The sequence below is a fragment of the Euwallacea similis genome, chromosome 10 (genome assembly GCF_039881205.1).
Source record: "Euwallacea similis isolate ESF13 chromosome 10, ESF131.1, whole genome shotgun sequence".
Classification (NCBI taxonomy): domain Eukaryota; kingdom Metazoa; phylum Arthropoda; class Insecta; order Coleoptera; family Curculionidae; genus Euwallacea; species Euwallacea similis.
The window spans coordinates 4,003,730-4,029,860 of NC_089618.1; the positions used below are offsets into that span (position 1 = coordinate 4,003,730).

General features: G+C 39.6%; 1 protein-coding gene and 1 non-coding gene across 5 annotated transcripts; both read right to left on the reverse strand.

Moving 5' to 3' along the window:
- Positions 1 to 14,885: 14,885 nt before the first annotated feature.
- Positions 14,886 to 20,667, reverse strand: LOC136411477 (discoidin domain-containing receptor 2-like). Of its 4 annotated transcripts, XR_010752327.1 has the most exons (8): positions 20,577 to 20,667; positions 17,393 to 17,664; positions 16,601 to 17,333; positions 16,378 to 16,551; positions 16,083 to 16,330; positions 15,516 to 16,031; positions 15,099 to 15,455; positions 14,886 to 15,041 (listed from the first exon to the last, which is right to left on the reverse strand). XR_010752327.1 is itself a non-coding variant. In XM_066394059.1 (7 exons), exons 3-7 carry the CDS (start codon positions 16,774 to 16,776, stop codon positions 15,382 to 15,384), a joined length of 1,188 nt encoding a protein of 395 aa, XP_066250156.1. In that variant the 5' UTR covers positions 16,777 to 16,811; positions 17,493 to 17,664; positions 20,577 to 20,667; the 3' UTR covers positions 14,886 to 15,381. The 4 variants fall into 4 exon arrangements, 3 of the variants coding, with proteins under 3 accessions (XP_066250156.1, XP_066250155.1, XP_066250157.1); XM_066394059.1 differs by having other exon boundaries at positions 14,886 to 15,455; positions 16,601 to 16,811; positions 17,493 to 17,664; XM_066394058.1 differs by having other exon boundaries at positions 14,886 to 15,455.
- A 645-nt stretch (positions 20,668 to 21,312) lies between these two features.
- TRNAG-CCC (transfer RNA glycine (anticodon CCC)) lies at positions 21,313 to 21,384 on the reverse strand. The gene has a single exon. It is a non-coding gene; the product is annotated as a tRNA-Gly (tRNA).
- Positions 21,385 to 26,131: the final 4,747 nt, after the last annotated feature.

Genomic DNA, 26,131 nt, shown 5'->3' on the forward strand with positions numbered 1-26,131 from the left:
AATGGTACACCCTGTATAAACCTCAAATCATGCCATTAGCAAAAACCCTAAATTTATAATATTTCGGCGGGAACAAATTAAAATGCGTAAGTCTGGTTGCATATCCTCGCGCTACCAACTTATGATATTTAATTTACAAACGGAAGTTCATGTCTATTCTATTTTTCACCGGCTTAGTGTCAAGGAATTTGAGTCCTTATTTTGGTTTAAACGCTTTACAGAAATTCTCAACTCACTAGATTACAAAAATTGTATCCAAAGATAATTGAAAATTTTTAACAATTATTAAAAATAAGCAAAAACTCGCATGCAATTCATCAAAATTGCAACCGACAATACAGGAGATGCAAATAACATTCTAGATGGCGGTGGATAATTATTGGTCAGTTGACCCCAATTCTAGTCCAATAGAAAATCAGAACCTGAGCCACGTGATCTGTCTCGGCCATTAGGATTTCTTGATTTCCCTATTTCCCTTTTGTTTTTGTTGTGTTTGCATTAAACAGTCGAAATTATAAAGTGGCGTGGGTTTATCTTTCCCAAATTATTATGATTTATTTGGTGAAAATAACGCGTTTTAAGTGTAAAATCTGAGGGCGATTTGCAGTTTGTTCCAGTGCTGATGTGGTATATGTAGTTTTTATTAATAAGGGATTTGTTTTTATTTTTGAGGAAAAATACCGTTTATTTTTTTGCTGCTCATAGTATTTTATGCATTTCTTTTAAGCCCCAATTTGTTCCCAAGACAGGCGTTATTTCGAATGTGTAATTGATCGGTATTTTCCATTCAATGTACCTCAGTAGATTAGTGGTTTTCCACAAGATTCACGAAGTATTTGTGCATGTTCAATTTAATACCAATGACGTCACAGTGGACTTTGGGGGCGCTGTTTGTTTTCGAGTCCTTGAAAAGAGAAATAGTGACATTCAAGAGGGGATTTCGTGTATTACATTTAGTGTCCGTTACACCATTCACTACGCCGTTACAAGGTATTAATACTAAAATGTCAATAATATTAAATAAGCACGTAATATCATGAGAAAACATTTAGGACGCCGCGAGAAACAATTGCCAAACTGAAGTAGCTACGTCAGGCCAATCAGAGATCAAAACAACTGTCACGTGGCTATTTTCCAGCAATACGTTTCCCCTTTTGTTTGTTTTTCTGTTAGTTCTTTGCCTGGACTCGATTTCTCCGAAATGGCGTGGATTTTTCTAGTCGAATTTTCATTAAAACTAACACGTTTTACGCGTGCGAATTTTTGTCCTGGTTAAAAACCTGAAGAGATATTGAGAGTTTTTGCGTGTCACATTGACCCGTTAGAAAAATACGAATAACTAAACAAGGTTGATGTTTTTATATGAACTTGTAAGTTATTCTGATTTATGGAAAAGTATTTTGTTTCACGCAGTTAAGTTTTTTTAGAATCTTTAAATCTAGAACACAGGGAAGCACTCGAAAATATTCGAAACTGCTGCTATCTATTACGTCCAACATAAATCTCGTAACCTTTCTCATTATTCAGTTAGCTCGATAGATTTCATGTTTCCGTGCAGTGGGAATTAAGCGGTTTCTCTGTATAACCATTAGAGGTCGCTAGCATCTCCACGTTCTTTAATTTTGATCATTATTTCTTGACGTTCATTGGTGATTAACGTGAAACTATCTTCCCTTCCTTGGTGCCGATTTTTAGGTAAAATTCTTTGACATTTCTTATCAAGTGCCTATGTGAAATTTCTTAGTCAATGAGTCAAAAAGCCACTCTGAAAATCAAGAGACGGATCATCAATTTTTCTCTTAATTTGAGCCGTTCCCAAACCCCTTTTGGGGCGACTTTGATGTTCACAATGCGACCCTTTTTTATAAATCGTATAGAAAACTCTTAGGGTTTCATTCTGTGCTAAATCAGTGAGGTTCGTCTGGTGCTGGATAGTATACACATTCGCATGGTGATAAGGGCGGAAAGGGGAGGAGGAGGGAGGGGGGATGTTTTTGTTGCTTCCGATCAAGTGATCCTTTTTGCGAGATCACGAAGCAGCAATTTTTGTTCACAAAACAAATTCTGCAATCCGAAAATTCTTTTCTCAATATTAAAAGCTTTCTGTTTCAATTTTCCTCCGTAGAGATGGAGGATTTTCACGCGGAAAGAAGATTATTCCCTCCTTCAGGGCCAGTAGGACAAGGTCTCCACACGTGCTCTCCTTCATTAGAACTCGTTCTAATGGGGGAAAGTGCGATAGGATGTAAAGCCTAGGGCCCTGTAGGGTATGGTGTGAAGAGCATGAAACCCGAAATGAGCTTGATCAGAAGAGGACAGGACAAGAGAGGATGAGGAGGAGCTTGTTGCTGCGGACGAGGGCGAGTTCACATTGCCGTCGACGTTTTTCCCTGAAAGTATTCTTCCTAAGGTAGGTGCTTCCACTTGTGGCCATAGTCCATAAACAACAGATCTCTCATCAACAGGCGCATTATCGTAAAAAATTCCTGGCTCGTACGACGATATTATTTACGAGCGGGCGACTCAAAATTTACGACCGCTTCAGACCGTTGCATTGATAATTCTCATTAATTGCCTCGTATTTAAATGAATTTAAAACACTCGGAATAGACCGTGAAACACGCGGGAACGTCAGTTTTTTAAAGCCGCACAGCAGTTTTACGGAAACATGACACTCTGCCGGACCTAAAGACGCAAATTTCCCTCGGGAATAGTCGCAAAGCAACATCCTTTATTCGTTTTACTTTCCGAAATGTCCCCGTCGTTTCCTCAAATCTCTACTTTTACGTTTCGGCTTTATGCGCTCCCAGGGACTTGCAGGCCCCTGCAGGATTCAATGAGATGACAAGGGATCATGATTTTTTTGGAAAATAGCGCACAAATAGGCCTTACAACTGCTCCTCCTTAAGGCGAAATAATTAATGAAATTACATCGATAACGTTTTTACGCCCTACTAAAACCCTTGTCGAGAGCGCATAAGGAGGGCAGTTCTGCTCTTCAAAAGTGCGTGTTTTGGCAATTATTTATCCCTCCAGGGGATATTGCGTGCCCTTTTAATTAAAAGCTACAGCAATGACGTACCTTTTAATCCTGCCGACTCGGTAAATACTTCTTGTAGATGTTCTCGGATGAGTATTTATGTTTTTTCTCTCCAAACACAAAACGGCATTGTTTTGTTGAACAGCCATTGGGAATCGCCCACGCCCGTCTTCGGTTCGATGTGTACACCTCTTGAAGCCGATGAAAGTTTCAATACTTACAGGGCCAGTGGCGTAGCCGCGTGGATTTGTAAAGGGTCCCTCAGCAACCCTCTAGCCCCCGCCAGGGGGAATTGTGGCCAGACTTTCTCTGCGTAGCTTTCCCATGCAAATGGGAATTAGAGATACTCCACATATTTTTACTCATTAAACCGTCCGTCGAAAGCTGTCAAATTCACACACCCACGTTTCGAGCATTTTTATGCCGAGCAGATCTGTCCAGACCTTCAAAGTTATATAGGGTGCTAATTTGAAAATTTCCCATCCTTATCATCTCGAAACGCGATAGATTTTAAAAAAGTCGCCGAAACACGTCGATTTTGTTAACGAGAGGGAACAATTGTTATGTAGGATACTGCGCTATTTCAATCCTCTACCTCGCTGCCCCCCTCTCAAATATCTTAAATGGTAAAGTAGATTAAGTGATATAACATTTTAAAGGGCTTTTTATTCTCTACATTTTGGTACCTCATTTGGTACATTCGACCGTTGCGTTATCAAATTAGGAGTCTTTGATCATTTTAAAATAATTTTTCCTATTAGTGTTTTGATAGCGTTGAAAATAAGATGTTATTATTCAAACACGTTTTATGATAGGGACATTGTTATAATAAATCAATTACCTAAACTACTGACTGATTGTTTGTCGAGACGAGTATTAAAAGACAAAAATGTATTAATCACTGAAGCAAACGTTTTTCAATCTAATAAATATCCTACAAAAACTTCTAAAACATCTATGGAGAATATGAATTTTTTGTCGGCAAAAGAAAACCGCTTCGATAAATTTTGATATTATCTTGCATGGAAAGTATTATTTACTTACCTGTGGTACTGGTCGATGTTAATACGTATTCAAATTAGTTCAGATTTATTGCGACAATTCGTGTGTTATTGTGAGCAATTTTAACGCAATTCAGCAAAGAACTGAAATTATTTTTATTTATGGGGAACACGGGAAATATCCAACTAGAACGAAACACACATACGTTGTGGACTTAATATACATTTGAGATTTGAAGCACAAAAAAAATTCAATATTAATTCCTAAAAAAATATTTCAAGCAGTTCGAGTTTCGAATTTATTTCGACTCGAAGTAGAGGGGTACACTGTTGAGACTTGAAACACAAAAAAAAAATTAATTTTCGAAACAACTTAAGTAGCGATATCATTCTTTGGCAAAGTCCAAAGATGGTCGCAAGTACCTCCCGGAAGTGCTAAAATTGCAAATAATTTCGACTTTCAACTAAAATTACAATTGCGTCGTCTTCATTGACCTGACAAAACTTAACAGTCAATCACAAGAAGCAACAATCAGAACTTACCCCCGAACACCAAAAGGTGAGCCAGAATCATGTCAGCAACATTCTTTCACTCACAAAATGACAGTTAAATGTCCCCCCACTTTCACTCACTAGCTTGTGGATTCACCAATGTCGTACCTCACGACTCTTCAGAACAAAAGAGAACCCGATTATCGCGATTATTGGTGCGAAGCGCATTATTAATATCTTGTTCGTCGCCGTGTTAACATTCGAGTGAATCATCTACGAAGTGATATCGGTACGACCTGCCTTTTGTAAAGGTACAGCTGATCGTTTTTGTAAACGATACGCGATAGGAAATAATGTGCGATGTTTCCAGATTTAGTAAAATAGGGGAAAAGTTGCGAATCGAGGCAGTAGCTTTATTATGTTAAAATACCCCGACGGAATAAAAGATACATTTTCTATTGTAGAGAATTTGATCGAAAAAAAAATCAGAGGCTTTTCGAGAACAATACTAATTTAGAATTCTATAGGGCGTGTTCATGATTAATATACTGTTAGAAATTACTATTAATATTGTTAGAAATTGTTGTTGGTTGGGGGAGGAAATGTTTGGTATATCTAAGGATGATTAATTAAGATTAGGAAGCTAGTAGTTTTGGAAAAATGTTACGTTCATGTTGATGTTTACAGGAGCGTGTGAGACGTGACTTACACGCTCGAAAAACGGAATAAAAGCAATACGAGAAGTACACACGATAGTGGCAATAGTAGTAGTACCGTGGTCGAAAAGTAAAGCATATACTTGTGACGAGATACACTCACTTTCACATGAAATGCACCACCCAGTAATAATAATAATTAAGTCTTGTAATTTTGGCAAAATAATGCTTCATAATAGAGTATCAAGTGATCAAACTTTCAGTTAAAAGATACAACATTTGATAATGAAAAAATTAATAATAAGTGACATCGCCTCGTACGGTAATGCAAGCACGTACTCTTCGCGGTATGCTTTGCAACAAATGATCAATATCTTCCTGGGGTATTTCATTCCATGCTACCTCAAGATGATGTCGTAGGTCGTCCACATTGTTTGGAGGCCTCGGTAAATTTCGAAGACGGCGACTCATCACATCCCAAAGATATTCGATGGACGATAGGTCCGGTGACCGTGCAGGCCAAGGCAGTATTTCCAATTGTGCTTCTTCCAGATATCTTCGAGTAATGTTCGCACTATGTGGTCTTGCATTATCCTGTTGGAAAGTGCCATTTGGTAAAGTTTGCATGAAAGGTACTAATACTGGTCTCAGAACATTGTCAATGTAGCGACGTGCGTTTAGGGTGCCTGGAACGAAAACAAGAGAAGATCTTCGGCCAACACATATCGCACACCAGACCATAACACTAGGTGTTAAAGCTGTGTGGCGTCTTTCTTCTTCTTTCATCTCGGTATCGTCTGACTCTTCTACGACCATCATTGATCCATAAACAAAATCGCGATTCGTCACTGAAGACGATATTGTTCCACTCATGATTCCAATCAATTCGTTCTTGACACCAGGCCAATCTGGAAGCTTGGTGTTGGGCGGTTAGTAGCAGTCGTAGATTTGGGCGGTATGAATGCAGGCCAAAAGACGAAATTCTTCTGTAAACTGTTGCCATCGACACCCGACGATTTAGAGCTCCCATCCAAACTACTGCAACAGACATTGTTGTTTGAAATCGATCACCAATGGTCATCCATCTAAGAAGTCGATCTTCACGTGCGTTGCTGCTACAGGGAGAACGTCCAGCTGGACGATGTCGCTGAACCCTCTCTTCAGACCACGAAGACCATATTCTCGCAATCGTGGTGTGGTTCCGATTCATTCTTCGGGCAATCTCACGAAAAGAAAGTCCACCCTCCTTCATGCCGATAATTCGCCCTCTATCAAAATCCGAAACGTGGGAAAAACGTCGACGCTGTCTCACTGGGGGCATTTTGAGATGTCTTGTTCACAGTTCAACAACAAAATAAACTGATATTTCGATGTAAATATTATTTTATTTATTTACAATTGAATAAAAAATCTAATAGGTCGATGACAAAAAAACCACCAGCATTCTTTCTTTTTTACTGAAAGTCTGATCATTTGATACTCTATTATGAAGCATTATTTTGCCAAAATTACAAGACTTAATTATTATTATTACTGGGTGGTGCATTTCATGTGAAAGTGAGTGTATTTTACTTTCCCACGTTAAAAACCAATTTTAAAAACTTTAGAATACATATGTAAATACTTAATAAGACCCATCTCCTCCGTATCACCGATGTATATTTTCTGTCCGCTTCCTATCCGAACTACATAAACATCTCCATGATTCATGCTAGTTCATTGTATATCCATTTCTTTAGGTTAATACACTACACAATACATTCTATATAACAAAGATAAAGTTACTGCCAACCTTAACATTTTGTGCTGGTCTGTTAAAACTTAAAAACTTGGACGGCTGAATGAATTATGAGATCTAATAAATCTAATTCTCTTCTAAATAATAGTCATAAGCATCGTGTTGCGATCCTGCAGGGACAACGTCTTCTACACCAAATTGTCCGGAATTCGTAATTTTTATTAATAACGCGTTGGTGGATAATTCATTCAAAACTTTTTAAAAATCTTGGAAACCGCTGGAGTTGTCTCCCGAAGATTCAAAATTGACAAATAATCTTGGCTCAAACCAGGGGCGCACATAGTTGACTCTTAAAACACAAGAACATTGAATTTAATTTCCTAAATTACAATTAAAAATCTTGGATCTACATATGTTGACGATGGATGCCATCATTGAGGTCGAGGAGTTTTAAAAGATACTTTTCGGACTTTTATTTTCGGCATCAAAAAATCGCAAAAATTAGGGACCAAATTGATGCTGTCCCTCGGAAACTGAAAAAGGTATTATCGATCAATTTTCATTCGGGTTAACTCGACGATTAGTTTTTTCGGTATGCAACAGTCGAATGTAACAAATGAGATACCAAAATTAGTAGAGAATGAAAAGCGCTCTAAAATGATGTCTTACTTATCCTCCTTTACCATTTAAGATATTTGCGAGGGTGGCTCTGCGGGGTAGAGGATTGAAAGAGGCGCAGCGGATTCTAAAAATTGTTCCTCCTTGATAACAAAATCGACTTGTTCCGGCGTTTTTTTTTAAATCTATTCCGTTTGGAGATAATTAGAATGGGGAGTTTTCAAGTTGACACCTTGTATAGAAAAAAACCTGGCTGTTCTGAGAATACTGCACAAAACCGATACTGGCTCAGCAGGCTATTTGAGCTGCAAGCAGGCCCCGTAGTAGGTACCTTAAGTCAGTTTTTATTAAAGTCTGAATTCCATCCGTCTTAACGATAAAAGCGAATTAATAATTCGAACGACTAGAACCGGGCCCGAGGAATTTTTCGAACCACCAATAAATCTTCCTAATAAAACGAATATCCATTCCTATTAGAATTCATAGGCCAGACGACCGTAAGTCAATCATCGGACATATGGGCTTAAATTATTCATACGCATTCGTGTTTTTAAAAGGCCTGGCGATGAAATATGCTCAAAGCCGGCAGGAAGCTCCCTAATATTTACGTTTTTCCTTGTGTTTTTACCGAAAAAAGCTACGCAAACAACAATAATAATAATTTCTCATATTTCCGCGTGTCTAACTTGTCTCGGTCCGGCAAATATCCCGAACGCCGGCAACAGGAAGTAAACATTACTTTGAAATTTATATCTCCGCCTCGGGGACAAGGAAAACGTACTGCACTGGGCGGGTTGCTCTATCTCCTTCACTTCTTTAACACTGTACCTCGGTACTTTAATTCTAATATTCGTGATTTTGAAACAGCCTCGAAATGAGGGTTCTTCAAATCGCATTTCTAAGCCTCCGGACCTCAATGGTGGTATTAGGGGCCAATACAGGTCCATATCTGTCGATTAGAGCGATAATTAGAAAACATTCCAAGGGAAGGGATGTTTACAAACTGGAAGCAAGTTATTTGTCGATATAGTGATGACTCACTATCCACATTGCAACTGTCAATGGAAATGCCAAAAATGGCGTCCGTGTGACATTTTATTATTTTCATGATCTGCCTTGCAATGGAAATAATTGATGGCGTCCATAAATCCTTGGTAGTGCGTCGAAAAACCTAACTGAACATATCTCGGATACGGTTAGAGATACAAGTTCTTGCGTATAACATATTTTTGATGTAAAAGAGTTTGAATTAACAAAATTCGTAAAAATATTGAACTTATCAGCGCTGATAATCAAGTTAAGTCGATTTTTTGTGTTTCGCTAAGACACAAGTGGCACCACTTGTTTACCCGCTTGGAACAGAGGTTTTCAACGAATTCAAAAACCCTTCTTGGACCAAATTCAAGCCGGTTAATCAAAAACTCAATTTTTTTGGACACCCTGTACAGAATGTTCTAAAAAAAAAGACCTTCTACAGTGACAGAAAAAGTTATAAAATACCTTTCTGTTTGTTAACAACTTGGAACTCTGCAGATATCCGCATCTGTCATTGTCAACATTCAATTGCATATACATATTTTGAAAACCATTGATCCTAAGAAAGATAACGTATTAATAAACTTATATTAAAATTGAATGTAAAATCCCAAAATGCAATAATATATAGGGTGCTCCATTTCAAATAAGAAAGCAAACATCAACTTCCGGTGCAACCGGAAGTGTGACGTCATTAAAAACATTTTAGATGAGGTCGCCCCGTGGCTCTTATCAAACCACTAAACTTTCGTAACTTTGCTATTCATGGTTTTCGCAAAACATCTAATGACGGTTCCCGGTGAGACACCCTATATTTGTGTAGAGGTGCCTCGTGAATCCACTGGTCTCGTTGGTTGGTGCGTGTATGCTTGGTATAAGTTTTTTGCTGCCCAAGGGTGCCGAATTTCTCATTTCAGCTGTGTAATTTCGGAATCGCGCCCCCATGCGCAAAATTTGTAAAATACCAGTAATGGCAACGTTAATGTTCTCATCCTCCTTTCGTAGTCCAGGGTCAACAGCGCAAATCATCGGTCCTAAGGGGTATATATATTATAGAAGCATGTGGTTCTAAGAGGTGCCATGGTCGCAGGTGTCTCATATGGCACCCAGCAGATGCTAATGGGGCAAACCCAGGCTAACTAGCCGATGTTTAACATTACCCGGCGAGTCATCATCATCATCACCTCGAGTACTTTGCATAACTAAGTGTTGCGGCCTAACAATCGTAAATTCCCTTTGGCTATAAGGTATAAACTTCCTTTTGTTGCCAGTGGTATATCGACATGTTGCAGGTCGCAGAAGACCTTAAAATAGCATCAAAAGGCTTAAAATTAGACGGGAGATTTAGTGTCCCTGCCACCGTCAATTACGTAATTGGGGCATGCTCTTAGGTGGCAAAGCTACAAGGCAGAACTTGTTTTGGATTGAAAGAGCTGATCGTGAGAATGGGACATATGTCAATGGTCGTAAAGGAACGCCCTACGCAATAAACGCAGACTAAAGCGGCCGTTTGCGATGAATAACGGCCGCCCTTTCGAGGGATTCTCGTGGCGTGGAATTAGGGAATTAAGGACTATAGCTGGGGTTAAAGTAATGAACGGTTTAGTTATGCAGTTATGGGCAGAGGTTTAGCATTTTCGTTCGCTAGATTTTATCGGGATTGCCGACAAAGTTTTGTCGGATCAAAAGCGTCTAGACCACCTTAGCTAACCTTTGAGGACTCAAATGTCGAGGAATTTCGTTACCAAAAATTTGTTTTACAAGGTAAAAAAGTAGCGAATTTACTTTCGCAGCGACATTCAGGCTATCGTCTTCGACTTGGTTGTGAGTCAGCTAAGGCAGTGAGTTTTCACCGAATAAAATACATGTACAAGGATAGTTCCAGAAATACCCCACCTAACACTTAAAGGAAAAAAAAATTGGAAAATATTGCATTATTTCTCAACATAGTCTCCTTTGAGATTGACACACTTTTCTCAGCGATGTTTCATGGCTTCTTTATCCTGTTTATAGTAAGAAACTTCGACTGCTTCAAAATAGGCATTAATCTTGGACTCCACCTCTTTATTATTGACAAATCTCCTTCCATCGAGCCACTTTTTCAAGTTTGAAAATAGAAAATAATCTGAAGGGGCTAATTCTGGCGAATAGGGTGGATGAGGAAAAAGTTAGAAATCAAGGTGATTGATTTTGGCCATCGCAATGACGGAAGTGTGAACCGGTACGTTGCCTTAATGAAACAAGATTTTCTTTTTCGTCAATTGCAATGGCTTTTTTTCACATTTCTTAGTTTAAACGCTGCAATAAAGTTGTATTATATTCTCCGTTTATTGTTTTTTCTTTAGGGAGATAGTCAATAAAAATTGTCTCACGTGCGTTTCAAAAATCTGACGTCATCACCTTTCCTGCAAATGGAACGGTTTTCGCGTTCTCTGGAGCTGATTCTTTCCTTTGAGTTCATTGTTTTGACTGATTTCCGTCTCAGGTGTGAAATAATGGATCTATACTTCATCTACGGTTATGAATCGACACAAAAACTCGGCTTTATTGCTGTGAAACTTTGCTAAATACTCCTTGCAAACATCCTCACGACGTTGTTTTTGTTCAATTGTGAGTAATCGCGGCACCTATCTTGTGCCCAGCTTTCTGACATCCAACTGTTCGGTCAAAATTCGATATACAGTACTTTTTGAAATGCCTATCATGTCTGCTAACTCACGCAATTTTAGTCGACGGTCTTCCAGGACAGTTTTGAGGATTTTCACTACAATTTCTCCACTAAACACCTCATTGAGTAGACCACTGTAGTGTTCATCTTGACCACTTAAATTCTGCTACCCAATATTTTATAGTTGTTAACGAAGGACCAGATTCTCCCAGAGTAGAATCTAACTCCGCTTTGATGTTGGATAGACTAAAACCTTTGAAATGAAAGTATTGAATTACGTATCGATGACCAATTTTTTCCATCTTCACCTAATCTCAAAAAGCATTCACTAAAAACGGCCCTAAAACAAATACAAATCAACGTAGCACTTTCGAATGTTAGATATAAGTTTTTTAAGATTAGGTCTCTGTACTATAGGCAAATTTTTGACAAAAAATCGCCCTCTATATGTCAAGTCGGTTACTTCTAGAACTGTCCTCGTATGTATAATATTCTCTGACTGGGATTGATGCGTTTCCCCTCAAAACAAAATATGTAACTGACTGTGAATTAATATGAATGAATGAAATAAAAGTGAATTGATGTGACAATGACACAAAAGTCATGTTGTAAAGTGCCACCTTCAGTCCTGGGAAGTAATAGTGTTACTTAACTATTTAGGCATTAACAGTGGCACTTAAGCAAGTGCGATCGCGTGTGGGAAAATGTCACTTTCCGCATTTGTCCGGAAAATTCCTGTGCAGCTAGTAAAAATTATAACCTTAATTTCCAGAACTATCAGCTTTTGGATATAGCATGTTTGCGCCAATGGTCACCATCTGACGTGTAGTAATGGGTATCTTATTAAGACCGGTTATTTTAGAAATTGAAAAAACGCAGTGTTTATTTGAAAGTGTTCAGTTGTTTTATTGCAATAAAGAATATAGACATGAATATTGTTGATGGAACGCAATATCCTATAAACAGCCCCTTCATGACTAATGGCACTCGTTGGCTCTTCGGAAACTTTCAATGACATTTTGGTATAGTGACGGCTCAATTTCATCAATGGCACGTTGAATTTGGTGTTTCAGTTCAGGAATTGTTTTTAGGTTATCGGCATACACCTTCCTTTTCAAAAATCCCCAAAGAAAACAATCCAATGATGTCAAATCGCCTCATCGTGGTGGCCACATCACATTGCCGTGGCGCGAGATAACTCTCCCTTGAAATTTCGTCATCTACAATTCCATTGTTTCGTTTGCTGTCTGGCAGTTTGCCCGTTAAAAGTGTTTTTTTTTATATATTTTTTTACCAAATTCTACGTTGGGAGATCAAAACAAAAACCAATTTTACTAAATCGCGTTATTGTCTATGTCACGAACATTTTCGGTATTTTTCCGAAAAAATTTTTCGTTATCCATTATCAGTCATCTAATATTAAACATTTTTAAAATTACGATTACCTCAGACTTTCAGACTCAACTGAATTCGATTATTCATAATTTTCACAGCACAAAATTATCTTGATGGTATAGGTCCAGTTCTCATTACTGCGGTTTTAGGAATATGTGCACTGGATCGTGAACTCTCCCCCTGTAGGTCACTTTTCCTGTATTCAGTAACACTCAACCGACCGTTAGTCAGGTGCCTGGTCTCCTCTTGCATCTCAAATCCTCCCTGGTCATCATCCCCATTTTCACTGTCTCTACATTCCAAGACAATTACGTAAATTGCCAAAGCTGTGATTACCAGCATAAATCCTGAGGCTATTGCGGATCCAACGTATTTGATGATGGTTGGTGGATCTTGAGGTTCTAGTTTTTCTGTTGAAGCGTGAGGGGTGAAAGTGAGCATCCACAGGAGGCTGCAGATGTAGAAACTCGATATGGAAGTCATGGTTTAAGCGCTTTTTATGATTTACACGTGTCGATTTCAGTTATCTTGCCAGTACTTGATTCTCGTAATCTTATCTGCTGTGTTGTTAATTGGTAATTTTATCTTATCGTTAATATACTGCGTGACAAAGAAAGGTAAACACCCATTAAAGATAATTTTATTTTGATAATTTTTTTTGTACGTGTTCAGTACCACATACTTATTCAATGATTACATTTTCAGCAAGATCAGAGGAACAACTTCATTTTTTTTTCAATAGTGTGTTGAACATCCACGGTTCCTTATACACTTATTGATACGCCTGGGCTCGGATCTAATAAGATTGTCAATGTCTCCTTGAGGTATCTCATTCCAGGCAATCTGAACTTCATGAGTAAGGGCTGCTAAAGTCTGTGGAGGGTGCTGTAAATTCAACAGTCTGCGGCCAATCATGTCCCAGACATGTTCAATAGGAGACAGATCCGGCGATCGAGGTGGCCAGGGTAAACGGTTGATTTGATGTTGATCCATGAACGTTATTGTTTGCCTAGCAACATGAGGTCTAGCATTGTCTTGCTGGAAAATAGTGTTCGGGATAGTTCGAAAATATGGAATCACATATGGCTCCAACACTTCTTGGATATAGCGTTGGGCAGTCATGTTGCCTCTAATGAAAACTAGGGGTGACCTGCTACCATATGCGATAGCACCCCATACCATAACATCTACAGTACGGTGGACATGACGCTCTCTGTCAAATTGTGGATCTCGCCTTTCACCCCGTCGCCTTCTCACCCTTGTCCGACCGTCGTTCATCCCCAGACAGAAGCGGGATTCATCACTAAAGATCACCTGAGTCCATTCTTGGTCCCATTGAATCCTCTCTTTACACCATTGTAAGCGGTTAGATCGATGTTCGCGAGTGAGAGGCAGCACCCAATGCGGACGATAGGACAAAAGGCAAAAACTTCGTATTCGGCGATATACTGTACGCATACCAACCCTATTCCCATGTTCTTCAAACCACTGATTTGCAATAGCTCGACTGCTGCTTAATCGGTCCCTAAGAGCCAAAAGTCGCAATCGACGATCTTCGCGCTCTGTGGTTCCTCTGAGTCGCCCAGTGCCTCTGGCTCTGTGCCCACGGCCTTCCTGAGTCCACGCCTGGTAACACCGCACTATGGTTCCTAAGAATCTGTTAGTTCTTCTAGACACTTCTCTGACCGACAGACCTATTTCGCGCAACCCAACAATCCGCCCCCTCTCAAAGTCACTAAGCTGACGGATCTGTTCAATTCTACGCACTCTAGGCATAATGAGTAAAAATTATGACCGATTGCAACACACTTCACAAAAGTTGCGATGCAAATGTGAACAAAAATGTTTAAACAAAATTTTATTTTTTTAAGGAACGACCCATGGAAACTAAAAAAAAATTAACAGATAAACTTGAAATTTTGATCATTTCTTTCTTTTTTTAAGATAAGTCAACATGCAAAAAATTATCAAAATAAAATGGTTTTTAATGGGTGTTTACCTTTCTTTGTCACGTAGTATAAGTGTTATTGCTGAACACGAAGGTCAAAGTGAGACGCACTAAGGCGTGTTCGAAATGTTTTACTTTCATTGTGGTTTGAAGTGCGATCAGATCATCATGAGAATCACTAGAAGGATGTTCATGAGGCCTAGACCTAACAACACTTGGGTTCCAATGAGGCCCACCTTCCAGGGCAAATTTTTGTTGAATTCTGATTTTTTCTATGTCACGAAAAATACAAAATTAATTTAAAATGGTAAATATATTGCAATTTAAAAAATAGAAAAGGTATTCTAGTAATTTACATGATAATAAATAATTCTTAAGAGTATGACGAAGTGTGAGGTCGATCCTTCATCAGATCAAGTCTGGATTTGAACCATATAGTCTAAAGGAATTCTGAAAATGATTTTTTTTCGTGCCGATTAGTCTGAGCTAATAGTATTAAAACCTGACCTGGCCCGGTCGGCAGAGCGCAACTAGAATATTACGTAGCACACCTATTTGTCTCTGAATTCTTTCTTGACTTTTTGGCGTGTCAAACATTTTCTTGTAAATTATAAAATAAATATAAAGGAGTGATTCACACCCGTTTAATCCCATCTGCTTCTCATTCACAGCCGCCATTTTATTTAAAATTGTCATTATTCATTAAGTTTGATTGGAAACGAGCCTAATTAGTGGTGCTTGGTCTACTTTCTATTGATTCTCCAATCTAGGCCTTGGCACATGTACATTATTACTCAACAACTATTCCACGTTCTGAGTTTATGCGACTGTCTCTTAATGGAACGTCTATATCACAGTATATCTCTGTAAATTAATTATCAGCAACATTAATTATTTCGAATGAAGTCAAACGTAATGTTATACCATCATGGGAGGGTTGCGGTTTTTTGCGCTTTAAGCATGTCTTAATCCAGTAACCCCCAAAGCCAACGTTCAGCCCCATCGATATAATAATAATAATAATATATTTCCAGTCATCTAAAATTTTCCTTTCTGTAGTATCGTGACATGTGTAGTAGTCGTAATAATTTAGAGAGCTATCGAATTCGATTTCGCCTAGGGAGAGCAACTCCTCCTTGGCGCTGAACTGTATCTTCAGGTATTTTCCTATTTGGTTGTTGAGGTTGTAGGTGAGGTTGGTACCCTCAACAGGCTTCCATGTTAACGGATTCGAATAATATTCCCCATCAATGCTGAAAGTGATGTTTGCTAACTTAAAGGGCTCTTTTACAAACAGATGCACTGCTTGAAAGGCTCGAATCTTGTCGAATTGGAAGGATATCTCGAATGGTCGGCCTTGTAGAGTTGGGTTGCGCCATATCATCCACCCCTTGTCGGTGTTCAATAAGGGGATTATGTCGTCAAACAAGAAAGCTTTTCCTTACGGTAGACATTTTCTTTTAGTGGAATTAGAGTTAAGTTGCAACTTACCATTTTCGAGGAGATTTCCTTGGCCTTCCGACACATCGACTTTCACAACGCTCTCAGGCCAGAGGCAGCCATACAATTCGACCCTCAAGCACATCGTCATATGTTGCTTAATAGGAAAAATTCGCACTTTATTAGCCATTATCGGGTTGTAAAAGGTGTTCTTCTTAATGTTGTTAGTGTCCTCGTTCCCTTCCATATATTCACTGTTAGTTTCGTTTTTATAGAACTCCCATTTGTTTTGAAGAGAACTACGTTTTCCTGGTTAGAAGGACCCATCACTTTGTTAGTTACTCACTCGTAATACTGCATAGTGTATATTTCCACATACTCCTGCCCTCGGCCCTGAGCGTATCGACCCTGAGTGGCAATACTGGTCAACTTATGCCTTTGGTGCAAGTCGATCTGCAGCCATGGCCCAATGTCTGTGTGATTAGGGCACCAGGCTCCTTCTTCATCTTCATATTTCAGTCTAGATTCCATTCTGTTGTTAGAGGTTTGAAGACAAAGGGCTGACTTACCTCCCAAACTCAGGCAACAGGTTTATCGTGTAAAAGGAGCTTGCGGTTATATCTTTATCTTTGATGTTCCTATTCTGCATTCCTACTGGGTCTGAGCAGTTTATGGGGTGATAAGTCGATTGTGCGCCTCGAGATAAGGACATTAGAGCCAGGAAAAGGGGAATTTGTAGTGACATCTTCAGTGGTTGTCTTTCCTGAGCTTTAAATGTTCCTAAAAAAAATGAGATGTTTTAGATCGGATTTAATGGAAGAATGTGGAGCCCAAGGAGTTTTGATGTGTGGAAGTTATGTCTAGAGCGTATGGGTTTTCATGTGGAGCGCACATGGTTGCTTAGGGACAGCAGTAACTTGTCCTTGGGTACCGGAAACCGCCTGGAAGAAGGCAAATTTCCAGTAAGACCAATTTCCCAAGTTCCCATGACGATTTCAGTCTTCATTCATCTCGAAATTTGTGCTTTCGTCTAAGTCCGGACCCACCGCAGTTTAAACGCCCCTTCCTGCTAATTATTACCGCGACTTTTTGCTTCGTGTGCAAATTCTTGCGGCTGCAGTATGTTTTCAAATATAAGATAAATAGACACGAAACTTCATGCTTTTCTATGTAAAATTTTCTGCTGAGTCGATGTTTCACGTCTCGGTTACTTTGGCCAAACCGCACTCTGCCCTTGTCCGGCGGTTTTGACTGTCGAATCATCCTTAATTTGGTTCTCGGCAACTTCGCATTAGGTTGGTACTGAATTTAGAAATTTTAAAAATACTGTTAAGCACAAAGATCCCCTTTGAGACTGATACCTAATTATGTTATGTCTGCCTTCATTTATCATCGCAATTAGTTCCTTTCGCCTCATTAAAGAGAATCAAATAGTCTACAAACTGAATCAGATAAACATACGGGTTTTTTTCCTGTCGGGAAGGCTGATGTTGGTGATGAAAGCGGCAGAAACAGTTGGTAAACAGAGGCAGGTTGAGAAATTGGAATTTCTAGCAGGAGACGCCACTGACTCTGGTTGAAATCGGAAGTTTTTCTGTGGGAAACTTTTGACTTCCTGTCCTGCAGCAGGTCTCTGGGAAATTAAATACATACGTCCATAAAACTCACACCACTGCGTTTCTAGATTCCACAACTAGGAAACACTATAGGAATTTCATGCATTGACATCAATACGATGTACCGAAGTACATGAGCCGCATTATAGGAAACTTTTAAGCGACTTGCAAGTTCTCAGATTTTTTATACATCATTTCAACGTCACCAACGTCATTGATTTTTATTAGGTCCATTATCGAAACTTGGTGATGGCGTACACTTACAGGGTCCAAAGGTGCTTTTTTGAAACATCCCTCAGGGGTGAAATCGAGGCGAGTTAAATCGTCCGGAATAAAGCGGGCTTCACACGAGCGTAACGGTGCGCTCAAAGTGGCCCCAGCCTAATTAATTTTAAGTGTTTAAGCTGGTCTGTGACGCTGCGAATGGTTATTACAATGTCAAAAGACTTAAAAGGATGATTCTGGAGCTTTTCTGGGGGAGTTTTCGCGTCCGTTTCACTCGGGGTTCGGGCGCAACACGTCCCTAACGTGGTCTTTTGACCAATGGCGAAACACAAAACATCATTCACGCTCGGGTGGTTCGACTTAAAAACGTGGAACGTTCGAAAAGCCACAGGGTTTTGTCCGTTTGCATTATAGTGTCGGCCATAAATGTATCTTTTGTGGACGTAATAGGCTTTACGGTATCTAGAATGGCGTTTTTATCAAGGTCTTTTGTCCAACTTAAGAGACTGTCGGGATTAGGGGCCTCGGTCGAGAATAAACAGGCGATTAGGCGTTTTTTCGATGGCAAAAGGTCGGGTTAAAATTCAAACAAATTAAGTTATTACTGTACCAAAGTACCCATATTATGAGAGGAGAGGGGGTAGTTACTGCCGAAAACGCTCATCCAAAATGTGCCTAGAATTCAAGGATCAAGTCAGGGAATGACTGGGCGGATTTCTGAAGACATGAAAATAAGCAGTATTGGGTAGTACCAGGTGCCAAAGCTCTGTACGAGTGACCAATTAACGGCAAACCCAAGGTGCAAGTTAGCATAAACCATCCCTTATCATTAGTTGCAACTCTATCCTATAGGAAATTAGCCTGGATGAACCTTTTTCCTCTTAACGGTCCTGGGATTGCCCCCACAAAGGAGGTTCACTGAGCCAAAGAGAAGGACGGTGTCTGAATCTGAAACATTGTACGTGAAGTAGAGATAATATGGAAAAGGCATTATTTACGGACCACTAAGTGATATACACGAAAAACCAGAAGGCCTTTTGAGTTTGCCAGGGATTAGTGGGCACAAATCGTTCCAGATGAGTACTTATGAGAAACTAAATCTGATCTTTGAACTACCCGAAGCTGAGGAGATGCCTCTTGGTGTCACCAAGGGATGGTTAATACAAATTATGGCAAACAGACACAGCTGTAACCATTTACATCAGCACACAACCCTAAACAATTGATACTTTTCTGGATATGTGAAATTATGGCTTGGAAAGTTCCATAGACTCACATATGTTTCGCCAGTGTAAATATATTTGTTTAACTGGGATATGAAGCTCATATAATCTAGATGTAGTCATTTTTCTATCGATCATTCCTATTGATAGTTCTGACCTGTAACCGCCCAACAGTTTTGGCGAATCTTCAATTTGATGCTATACAGGATGTTTCCAGAGAGACGCAACTTTAAGGAAAGGCTCGTTGAGTCAAAATTCCTATAACCTAATGTCGGAGATATTTTCGTTTCTCAAATACAGGGTGTCGAAGTTTTGAACAAGCTGTAGAGTATTTGACCCCAGGATCAAGAAGCTCACACAAAGAACAGCTGCGTAACAGGATCTATCAAAGATTAATGAAATTGAACTTATTCTCGTTCAAATTCTTATGAAACAAGTTAGAACTGTACTGTAGACTATCAAGGATAATGAATCCTTATCAGAAAAATGGTTGATAAAGATCTATTATTTGTGATGACCTGCAATTTAGTTTATTTGCCTTGAATGACTTTGGACGGATCTAATTTCAATTTCATTCATCTTTTGGTAGATTCTACAACGCAGATTTTCTTCTGTGTGAGCTCCCCAATTCATGTTCTCTGCGACTCAATACTACTAGACTGATTATATGGCGCTCACATAACGCCACCCTCCTACTCAAGAGGTCTCGAAGTGATCCACCCTGAAGAGCAGCTCGATGTAACAAAATTTCCTCCCAAACAGCATATTCTTCCACAACCAAAGCTTCAAGGGGCCTGTCCCAAACTCAAAACCGCCAATCATCCCCCTTAAGTATCAAATTAATTCAATTCACTAAAGTGCATCTGTTCGTCTTACATTACGTTAAAAAAAGAGCTGTCGGAGGGTGGGAATTAAGGGGGGCGGTCAATTTTAATCATGAACGTGCGAAAACCAGTGGCGTGCAAACAAAGAAGAAGAAAAAGAATCGAGCGATTCCGGGCATATTCCAACGGTATATGTAAAACGAGGCCTCGCTAATGGTCTCAAATTACGTGTTGTGTTATGTAAGTCGATACGCCGAGGCATTAGTTGGAGTAATTTCAGGGGTGGAACCCTTTAATGGAATTTTTTAATGAGTCAGTATCAAATTAAGGTTTATAATTAAACGATATATGGACTTATCAGGCTTTGAAAAGGTGATTTTATTGTAGATAAATAATAGATTTGTGAGCATTATTTTGTCATTATGAATCTTTAATGGGGAATCATCATCCTCAGATGAGCGAATATTATTTTAAACAAAGCAGTTATGCCTGGGAGGCACCCTTAAGGCCCACCGCTAATCTTTGGTTTCACTTGTAAATAGCTGATCAATCCATCAGCTAAACTTAACACGGACGTTCGAAATGATGACTTTTTAATGTACTTCATTGACGTCACTATAAGGCGAGATCACAATAAACGCTACATGATATACTTACATAGTCTATAATTTGACACCACCACACTTTCAATTTGACACACACACTATCAACTGGATGGTATTGGAATGACTAACTTGTGTATTAACTTCGATTTAGATATTGATAAGTTATGATAAGTTAAGGATAAGATAACGCGCGATCTACATAAGCAAAAATTATTCTTTCGACTTTCGAAAGAATTTTGACCTGAAGCCCTTGGGCGTGGCAGGACCAACACGCCATCCGCCCAACGCCTTTTGTTCCATTCAATTACCATCAAACATCTCGCCGAAAAAATCCCTGGAAGAAGGGCCTCACACCTTGCCGGGTTAACTCGGCGTGTCCCTTCGGGCTCAAAACGGCCCTTTCACCTTGGTGCCATCTTGCGTTCACGCCTCATAATTTCTAATTAGGCCCTTTTAATTGTCCTGAAACCGATTCGTATGTGCGATGCGTTTGCCCAAAGTTTTCTTTCGTTTTAAGGGGGATAAATGCGCCCCCTTGGGGGCCCGATGCCGTCATGACTCACCCCCGGGACGCCCCTGGAATTGTGGGTTATGGCCTTAAGGCCCGCGGGGAGCACTACGTCGCCCTTAGCGTTTGCTCGTTAATGCCTGTGTTTTCGGCTCCTTTAGGGAGTCATTAACTCTTTCTTTGTTTGTATTTTGGTGGTAATTTTGATCATTGAATGCTACTCAGGGTGGTAGTACCACTTCGCGGCAAAACAGCCGTTTAAGAGCCGAAAAAAAGTTTATGCGATGGCCGGGAATCGAACCCGGATCAGCTGCTTGGGAAGCACCAATGATGACCATTACACCACCATCGCACTTGACACGTACTGCCCTAGGTACCCAAATCTCAGGTACGGCCAAAGTATTTCAGGCGAAAGAGAGATAACGGATTTGCAGTGTTGATTTATTTGTTGTTCAGATTTGTTGCTTTTGGCTACAAATCAGTGTATCAAAAGGCCTCTCTGCCCTTCATTCGAATCTCTGTATCTCAGATATTTTAGGAAGTCTGGCAACGGGTGTAGAAACAAGTACGATTAAACTCTGTGCCGCCGTTCCATAATTTTATTAAGTAGTATGCAATAATGTTAAGGACACTCTTAAAAGATACCTTAATTATTCGTTTAGAAATTCATTAAAGGATTAAATTATTCTTCTTACACGAAAGACAGTCGTGATGTATAAACAATAAACCTTCTTACAACAAACAATAAGATAAATTTTAATCTTATCTTCCATAAAATTCTGTAAAATTCAATTTTATGAAGATTTATTTTTGGGATTTGTCGTATCAGTGTTTTAAGATTTCTGTGAAGTTTCTATGAAAATTGATATTTTATATAGGCGTGCGGATAGAATTTGATAAATTTTTAGCGAAATAACAGTGGCGTAGAATATTTTCTGTGGCAATGTATTTTTGACGACCATTTCTGTGAAATCTCTCTTCCAAACTCTCTCGCGTTTCCGAAGGTTCATCAGGCCACTGAGTAGTGTCGAATCAAGTTGATCATTTGTATGATTTTAGAAAGGAAGTTGAGTCCTATTTTCTTCTCAACTTCAATAGCGTAGAATATTTTTCTCTGCTTAGGATCCAAATATTGTTTTTTCTGTGGGAGTTTTGGCAAGGTATGATGATCTTTGCGGAATCTCTCTTTCAATACTCTCTCGTGTCTTCGGAAGTTCAGCTTACCACTAAGTAGTGTCACATTAAGTTGATCATTTGTATGATTTTACCGAAGGAGTTGGGACTCATTTTCGTCGTCAATTAGAGTATTGTAGAATGTTATTTTTTAATAATTAAATTTTATTCGAGGGTTTCTTTCATGGTTTACGAGGCTCCTTCAAAGCGATTTTTCCGACTTCCTAAGCACCGATCCTCAATACGGCCCTGTTTCGCATCAAATCGAGCTGCAAATTTTCGTGGGTGCACAAAAAGAGCAGTTTTAGCAAAAACTACATTTCATCAGGATGTTTTTTCTCCTCCAGAAAAGCACTTGAACTTGAATGATGCACTTCCAAACCAAATTGAATCAGGCACCTACCGTACGTCATTATAACGGAGCCTGGGCCAGATCTATTTCTCTCATCTCCTGCTGGCTAGGTCAATATAGTCGGGCCTTTTTAAAGGGACTTAAAAGCCAGAGGGAAACGTAACAGAGACGCAATATGTCCGAGTGTTTAATTTCTGTAGTGGTTTTTAAATAAAATGCAGACGGGGAATAAAAATAAACATACAGGCACTCAATCGAGTGTTTTGCCTCGAAATTTCGCCGGTGCTCTTAAAGCAGTACTTCGTCATGTGTCTAGGCACACGCCCTCGTAACAATGTGTCTTAGACCTCTCGTTTAATTGCCCCTCAGCGGAAATCTTCCGAAGTAATGCTTGACCATTAGTCTAAACGTCGCAGCTTTATATGAAAGAGTTTATTACGTGTCCCACGCTAACAACACACGTTATTGTCCGCTGTTTTTTTCCTGACTCTTTAACGCACATTCCTCCAAGTCAACGTGAGTTATAACTATTATCCTTTCGGAAATAACTCGCTTAACTGCGGCTTTCGTTGTCGAATTTGCCTTGAAAAGAGTTTGAGGAATTCGTAGGTCTGATTTCAATTAGCAGGCCTCAAATTCCCGGACGCTTTGAAGCGTTTGTCCAGGAATGTCCCTCCCTGATGAATCCGTCTGCCCGAAAACAAACAACGAAACTATATCAGCCCATATTAATAGAGCCGTTCCCAAATTTATTCCAAGAATTCAAACATCCCCGGAACTATTATACATCAGTCTCTATCCAAGGGGGGAAACTTTTGGGGCAAATAAAGAATCCTCCGTTAACTGTTTATGGATGGCTGATTTTGGAACGGGAAACGGCCCTCACTGTCTCATATTTGGAAAAGGAAAAATCTTAAATGTGTACGGCGCAGGCAGTACATTAAAATTAATATTCAGGCATAAGACGCTGTCAAAATAATAAATGCGCCACGGCCTGTTTATGAAATTTAATAAATTAGGGAAATCTAGGGGTATTAATAAAGACCCCCGAAATAGACTCAAAACGCGGGCCTAATGATGTTTAGCGCTATGATGTATTCTTGATTAAGGGGCCATTTTTCTCGGCAGCAGTCGCACCTCCCGTTTGCAAACCTTCACATCCCAGACAAATTGAATAATCAACCTGAAATTACAGCGTGTGCGAGTGTATCTTGACGGCAGCATTCAGCAGGGTCCGTAGTTGCGCAACTGTTAGGGTTTCTGCCGAGCCACGTTATACCCTTAATGAAATTTTGTCGCGAATTCGATTAATATTTTGCGTAATTGTTTCCGCTGCTGGATGCAGATCTGCTGTGACGCTGGATTGGAAACTGACACCTTTTTTGTCAAATCATTATTGTCAACGTTGGTGCTACAGAATTAAATGGTGCTGGTCTGAAGGACATGAAAGGGCGACGTTAAAATGACGGAAATTGTTGGTTTATAGAACTGTCTAATAATCAGAAGTCTCCACTTTGGTGGTTACATTTTCAGGTTTAAATTTAAAGAGTTTTTCAGTTTCGGTTTATTTAAATAGGTTCGTGTCCGCTACTAAGGGCTTGGATGAACACCCTTGTTAACATTGCAAATCTGTCACCATTTTTAGAACCTCGGGGAAAAGAGTGGTAAAATGCATAACAAGTGAATCTTTAAAAAGTGTGAAACACTCTGAAATTCCTCTTCTATTTTTATCAAAATATGTTTTTTCGTTTTTACGTTAACGATAACGTTTTACGTAAACGTTAACCAGGGTGTTGGTCCCAAATTTTAGTAAAGGATTGATGTTATTCCTAGTCAGTTTTAATTGAGCATAGTGCTTAGTCCTTACCGTGCTAGTGTGTGAGGCGTTATTACCCCCCCCCCCCCCCCCTATATCCTGGATATAGATAACTTGAGACTTCCCATATGTTTTTCAGCTTGAGGCTCAGGCCACCGTAGGTGAATAAAAATGACACATGTTATAGCCAATATTCAGGCTTTTTAGAGCGTTCCTGTGTCAATATTTATCCATTGAGTCATTTGACAATCCCCAAAATTCCTGTCCTGAATTCGTAAAATTGGTGTTTTATCTCTCTCTATTTTGTCGCTACAAAACCACTTAAAACAATATTTCCTCTCTGTCTGCCTGTGTAAAAACCGGGGTCTTCCCTCATATACGTTCCACTTAACACGTCCCCTTCAAGACCGCACCGGCTAAAGGAATTCGGGCGCCCTCTCCCCAAATTCCCCATCCCCAATATTTATTAGATTTACTCTATCAACTCAATATTGGTTTGCGAGAATGCGAGTTGCTCATTCGGCGGAAGATTCGATAATAACAAAGAAACCACTTTATACCTATAACTGTTTAATACAATTTGGGCATATTAAGTGAAGGCATGACGCATGGATGACGGTCAGAGTTCGGAGTTTGAGGTTTGGGACAATTTTTTTTTCCGTCTGAAAGTTCGGATTTTGAAGGCCTAAGGGCCTGCTGACCTCAATGTCGCCCCATGTATGCAGTGCCCTCTGAAATCTTTCTTATTTCACACATATGCCTTTAATGAAGACGGATCGGCGAAATTATTGGCCTTTTCTAGAGTTTCCTCTGATTTATTTGCCGACTCCCAGAAGAAAGGAACTTTCGCTGTTAATAATCCATTGATTTCGTTGTGATGCCAGACATTCATGGCGAAACTTTTCCTATTTCCATTCGAAATGGGTCTCAATGTATGTATTTGTAGCAAATGTAATAAATCCCATCACAAACCGCATACTCGCGAAAATACAAATATCAAAAACATGAAGTACCATTATGACATGGGACTTGAAATTGTTTGGCTGTCAGCCGCACTTGTTGGGTAATTTAAAACTCTCAGTCGTTTTGTTTCGGTTTTCGGTATTTTCCTTGCCTCTTCTCCCCAGCTCCCCTTATGCAGTCATGAGTCAGATGAAAGAGGAACGATTTTTGCCGACGTTGTTTCAACGTCGAATCAATATATTCACGGAATTAATTCCGAAACGAAACATATCTGAATAATCCGCTATAGAAACGAGGGCCGTCCCTTGCCGATTTTAATTGAGGTTATGAATATTAATGGGCTAATACCTTTTGGTGGTGGTGATAATCCACAGTTAAGCCACTTAGCCAATAAGCGCAGCCCCAGAGATGGCTCGTGGCGTTGAAGGGATTAATTTCATCCCCATGATTTTGCCATTTTTTGGGGAAATAACGTGGTATGGCCTGCGCGCTCACCCGACTTTGTTCTGCTGGTTTTGTTAACGTTAACAAGACCTCAAACAAATGGTGATATTTGGGGTCTATTTTAATTAGTCGACGAGGAGGTTGAAGGGAGATTTAAATATTTTTTGAACAGTTAGGGAAGTTGGGGCACATTTTAATTTTAAATTGCCCTTTTAGGAGTTAAACTTTTCTGCCAAAGTGAGGATTTTCATGATACTTTTAGGAGAGTTTGCGGGGATGTCAGGTGCGGGTCGGATGGTTTGAGTACTTGCAGGTAAGACGTTGCGAAGAAAGTTACACCATCTGCGGGTA

Bases quoted from the DNA above. Each gene is read 5' to 3' on its own strand.
- LOC136411477 (XM_066394059.1), bottom strand. From the start codon at position 16,776: ATGTCACTACAAATTCCCCTTTTCCTGGCTCTAATGTCCTTATCTCGA. The intron at 16,552-16,600 runs GTAAGTCAGCCC...AATGGAATCTAG, and splicing joins CTGTTGCCTGAGTTTGGGAG to ACTGAAATATGAAGATGAAG. The intron at 16,032-16,082 runs GTAAGTTGCAAC...GTCTACCGTAAG, and splicing joins AGGAAATCTCCTCGAAAATG to GAAAAGCTTTCTTGTTTGAC.